Consider the following 5,494-nt stretch of genomic DNA (forward strand, 5'->3'; position numbering starts at 1 on the left):
TGCTGAATTTCCACATATGGTTCTATGCCTAGGCAATGACTCCAGTAGATAGCTCATAGTCTACACTTGAGCTGGGACAATGGATTTTTCCATGGTTCCAATAAAGCAGTAGTCAAAAATGGCTATTCTGTGATCAGCAGAGAGGGTTCAAACGACCAGGAGAAAAATCCAGGACATTCACTCTGGATCCTTGTTTATTTGTTTTCTTTCAAATATTCAATTTTGAGAAGTTCGTACTGGTAGAAAGCAAATAGCACATCTGATGTGTGGATTTTCAGTCAAGTCTTTACACATGCCATGTCTCTCTTACCACACAAAAAATAAATGTATGAGTATAAAGGAATATGTTTGAAATCTTTGTCATTTTATGGTTTATTAAATGTGTATTGGAAGATACTAGATTTTATAGACTGGAGAAGCCTTTTAAATTCAGAAGGTAAAGAACTGAGAATGTGCCCAGATAATCCTCCATTTCCAATGAATATTGGAGGGAGGAAAATAGGTCATATTAGAGCAGTGTCTCTTCAGGCATGGTCCCTAGACCAGCAGCATCAACATCACCTGGGAACTTGTTAGAAAAATAAATTATCAGGCCCACCCTCTACACCTTATGATCAGAAATGTGTTGCAACAGTTCCTCCAGGTCTCTGGGGTGCACGCTCAAGCTTAAGATGTTTTGTGCGAGAGCTGTAGTCCTTCACCTAGATGCCCCTTATTGTCACCTGGTAATCTTCTCATTGCAATGCCCCTGGCAACTTCAGCCCAATTAAAACTGAACACCTAGGACTGGGGCCTAGACACTGCTGCTTTGGAAAAGCTCTCCAGGAGATATAAATGTGCAGTTGGAGTTGAGAGCTTTGTATATTAGAACAAGAACAATTAGATGAGATACGTCAAGACTTAGAATCTTCAGATTAGGTCAAAATAATGACAGCCACTGGTGAGTCCCATTCATCCAAGAAGAAATTTTTGAGAAGAGAGAGCTTTTCATCTCCATGAACTGAGGAGGTGAGACGTGAAGCTCATAAAAAACACCAGAATTCTGTACCAAACTTAATGGTGGTAATAGTATTTAGTAAGCCATCGAGCAAAGACAGTCACTTCCCCCTGAGAAAGCAGTGGGCTAGTCCCCACAGTTAGAATTCATTATAAAAGCAACACACTCAGAGGCACTAAAGAGTGACACCACACTTCCCACACAACTGAAGTCCAGATGCCACAATTCCCCAAGGGGAGCTCAGTGCCTCCTACTCACTTCTCGGCTTTGAAGCCCTAAGTGCTGAGGGTGTGTGAGACAGCAGCCTCTTTTCGCCAGTGTCTGGTGTTACCAAATATGCAAAATGATGACAACCTGTCAGGGTAGAACTTTAGAAGGCCACTCCCCTGGGATGCACAGAGCCTCAGCATTCCACGTCGCAAATCAACTGTGAACTGGAGCAATCCTGTACCCAAATCAAGAACTTGACGATTAGTCTATTATAACCGTTTTTTCAACTGGGGCAGACTGACACATTCTGAAGGACCCATATTTTTCCCAATGCCAAAATGTAAGAAACACTGTACATTTCTACAGGTAGAGGCAACAATCTGTAGGATGTTAACTTCAGAAATGATGGGTCAATGCTCATGTCCCTACATGCTTATTTTAAAAAATAAATAAGTAAAAAAGATCAAATAGCACAGACTGGAACCAACTCAACAGCTGACTAGTGAATGTGCTTACAGAAACATCATCATTATCATATCACCACCTGGATGAAGCTCTTGGGTGTTGTACTCCCACTCCATGAAACTAGGGTGGGGCTATAAAGAAAATGCAAGAAAAAGAGCAAGCCTTTGTCTCCCCAGTGCCTCTGATTACACAGTTCAGGGTCTGATTGACCTGGGTTTTAATTTCCACTCTGTCACTTATGCTATCTGGCCTGGAATGTTAATTAAGCTTATGCATTTCCATGTTTCATCTGTAAAATGGAAATAATAAGCTTTAGCACCTAGGATTAGAGTGAGGAGAGAGAGTTAAAGGATGACATTTAGTACAGTGACTAGGAAACAGAAAACTAGCTATGTTCATTAATACCTGTTTAAGTTTCACCTTCTTTCTGAAGGCTTCCTCAATAAAAATGCTTAAAAACACAGACAGACACAGACATACACACACACACACACACACACACACACACACACATCCAGTCCTAGCTCTAGTACCTCATATGCACCTAGATTTTAGTCATTATTTTATATCACCTATTTACATGTTGGTAAATTTTAAGAGACCATACATTTATGTTCCATACCTAGCACACCCCAGTACGTTAAAGGGATGTTGACGTTGGAGGGGACTTCAAAGAGTGCATGGAAGAATGGAATTAAAGTATGAGTTTACTTTGGTGGAGAAGAAGTTTGAAATTCATGCATAGTTTTATCATAATATGTATTTTTCATAAACTTTCTGATGACCCCCACATATGTAATCCTGAATTAATAAAATGAAGCAAGTTACCATACTTGCCTAGTAATGAGATAGAAAGAAGCCTAATTAAGATGGTAAGAATAGGGAACAGCAGTTGGCATAATGGCTATGTCACTAGACTCCCATGTAGTCGACTATGGTTCGAGCCCCAGACCCGGTGGCTTAAACTCACGCTGGGCGCGTGTGCCTGTGTGCCCAAGATCCCAAGAGGAGAATGGAGGAGAAGGGACTGTGCTGTGGCCATCCCCCCTGGGGGGGTGAATTCTTGCTTTCTGTTTCTGTTTCTCTTTGTCTTTCTGGTGAGTGCATATGCCCTATAGCAAAAACTTCTCAAAACAAATAAACAAAAAAGATGGTAAGAATATAAAGGAAGCAACACAGAAAATTGACAATAATGGTTGACTATGGGATATGAGCAGTAAAGGAATATTTTTCTGCAAAATTTTCTAATAATAGTCAATCATAGATACAGATCCAGAAAGCTCTCCTCTGGGGATTTTCTAGGAAGGAGAGAAGAGAGACAATGCTCACACAAATGCTGAAACAAAATTTACAGGTTATTTGAGTCTACACAGTCCAATGAAACCAGTTCCATCTAAAGGCAGAGTCCCTCTTGGCCATTACTCAAAGAGAAGATCAAGGAGTTGCCAAAGAAATCTGACTCAATTCAAAAACCTTTAGCTCTCTCTTCCATGTCTTAAGAATTCCAGGCTTGTGTCTAATCTCTATCTCCCAATCATCACCACTCCATCTGGTTTATCATTTTTTGCAGATTTTGCCCTTTGGAAGCCCTTTACCTACTCCCACTAAGACTTTCCTTTTGGTTTCATTGCTGCCTAATCTCCGAATAATGTCTACCTCACACACATTGGTTTCACAGCCATGGCGATCTCCCTAGAACCATCCCACTCTATGTTCTTATCCCTGGAGTCTGGGTCTGGGAATCTGCTCATCCAAGAGTCTTAACTATTTTCACCATCATGGGAGATCATTGGAGAGACAAAACCCAAGTAAATCAACCAAGAGAGAAGCTAAGAGGGCTTTCTTGACTGTGTAAGCACAGAAAACTCCCTGTAAACCATGTTTTGAATAATTGGACAAGCCATTGAAAAAGCTAAAATAATGTTCCTACCTACACTCTCGAGATATCTTTCCCCACAATATGTATGGTGACCAAATGACATACACTTAACTCCAGTCCCCAAGCCATCTTTCACAGCATTGAGAGTTAGTCACTAGAAAAGTAGACCTGCTGAGCAAGTCATTGGTTTTCATCTTTACACTTCAGCTGCTATTCATCAGCATCAATATTTCAGAACTTAATCAACTCAGCTCTAGTCTGAGTTTAGGACATCTACATCATCATAAGAACTCACCGCATCCTGACAGCTGAGGACCTCCAAGATACTGTTGAGTAATTCGACACAGTACTTCTTCTCTAGTACCTGGTGCTGCATCTCATCCTTCTGTTCCAGCAGCTCCTTCAGCTCTTTGGTGATGACAGGAAGCAGAATGTCTCGGCATAGTTACCATACTTGCCTAGTAATGAGATAGAAAGAAGCCTAATTAAGATGGTAAGAATAGGGAACAGCAGTTGGCATAATGGCTATGTCACTAGACTCCCATGTAGTCGACTATGGTTCAAGCCCCAGACCCGGTGGCTTAAACTCACGCTGGGCGCGTGTGCCTGTGTGCCCAAGATCCCAAGAGGAGAATGGAGGAGAAGGGACTGTGCTGTGGCCATCCCCCCTGGGGGGGTGAATTCTTGCTTTCTGTTTCTGTTTCTCTTTGTCTTTCTGGTGAGTGCATATGCCCTATAGCAAAAACTTCTCAAAACAAATAAACAAAAAAGATGGTAAGAATATAAAGGAAGCAACACAGAAAATTGACAATAATGGTTGACTATGGGATATGAGCAGTAAAGGAATATTTTTCTGCAAAATTTTCTAATAATAGTCAATCATAGATACAGATCCAGAAAGCTCTCCTCTGGGGATTTTCTAGGAAGGAGAGAAGAGAGACAATGCTCACACAAATGCTGAAACAAAATTTACAGGTTATTTGAGTCTACACAGTCCAATGAAACCAGTTCCATCTAAAGGCAGAGTCCCTCTTGGCCATTACTCAAAGAGAAGATCAAGGAGTTGCCAAAGAAATCTGACTCAATTCAAAAACCTTTAGCTCTCTCTTCCATGTCTTAAGAATTCCAGGCTTGTGTCTAATCTCTATCTCCCAATCATCACCACTCCATCTGGTTTATCATTTTTTGCAGATTTTGCCCTTTGGAAGCCCTTTACCTACTCCCACTAAGACTTTCCTTTTGGTTTCATTGCTGCCTAATCTCCGAATAATGTCTACCTCACACACATTGGTTTCACAGCCATGGCGATCTCCCTAGAACCATCCCACTCTATGTTCTTATCCCTGGAGTCTGGGTCTGGGAATCTGCTCATCCAAGAGTCTTAACTATTTTCACCATCATGGGAGATCATTGGAGAGACAAAACCCAAGTAAATCAACCAAGAGAGAAGCTAAGAGGGCTTTCTTGACTGTGTAAGCACAGAAAACTCCCTGTAAACCATGTTTTGAATAATTGGACAAGCCATTGAAAAAGCTAAAATAATGTTCCTACCTACACTCTCGAGATATCTTTCCCCACAATATGTATGGTGACCAAATGACATACACTTAACTCCAGTCCCCAAGCCATCTTTCACAGCATTGAGAGTTAGTCACTAGAAAAGTAGACCTGCTGAGCAAGTCATTGGTTTTCATCTTTACACTTCAGCTGCTATTCATCAGCATCAATATTTCAGAACTTAATCAACTCAGCTCTAGTCTGAGTTTAGGACATCTACATCATCATAAGAACTCACCGCATCCTGACAGCTGAGGACCTCCAAGATACTGTTGAGTAATTCGACACAGTACTTCTTCTCTAGTACCTGGTGCTGCATCTCATCCTTCTGTTCCAGCAGCTCCTTCAGCTCTTTGGTGATGACAGGAAGCAGAATGTCTCGGCAT

At 41.3% G+C, this 5,494-nt stretch overlaps 1 protein-coding gene across 1 annotated transcript in view; it reads right to left on the reverse strand.

Moving 5' to 3' along the window:
• DOCK2 (dedicator of cytokinesis 2) overlaps positions 1-5,494 on the reverse strand; it is a 445,944-nt gene that overhangs the window by 280,486 nt on the left and 159,964 nt on the right. Inside the window, 1 exon segment of the mRNA XM_014587766.2 lies at positions 3,847-4,004. Coding sequence (XP_014443252.1) covers positions 3,847-4,004 — 158 coding nt within the window.

Source organism: Tupaia chinensis, unplaced genomic scaffold (genome assembly GCF_000334495.1).
Source record: "Tupaia chinensis unplaced genomic scaffold, TupChi_1.0 Scaffold000234_1, whole genome shotgun sequence".
Classification (NCBI taxonomy): domain Eukaryota; kingdom Metazoa; phylum Chordata; class Mammalia; order Scandentia; family Tupaiidae; genus Tupaia; species Tupaia belangeri.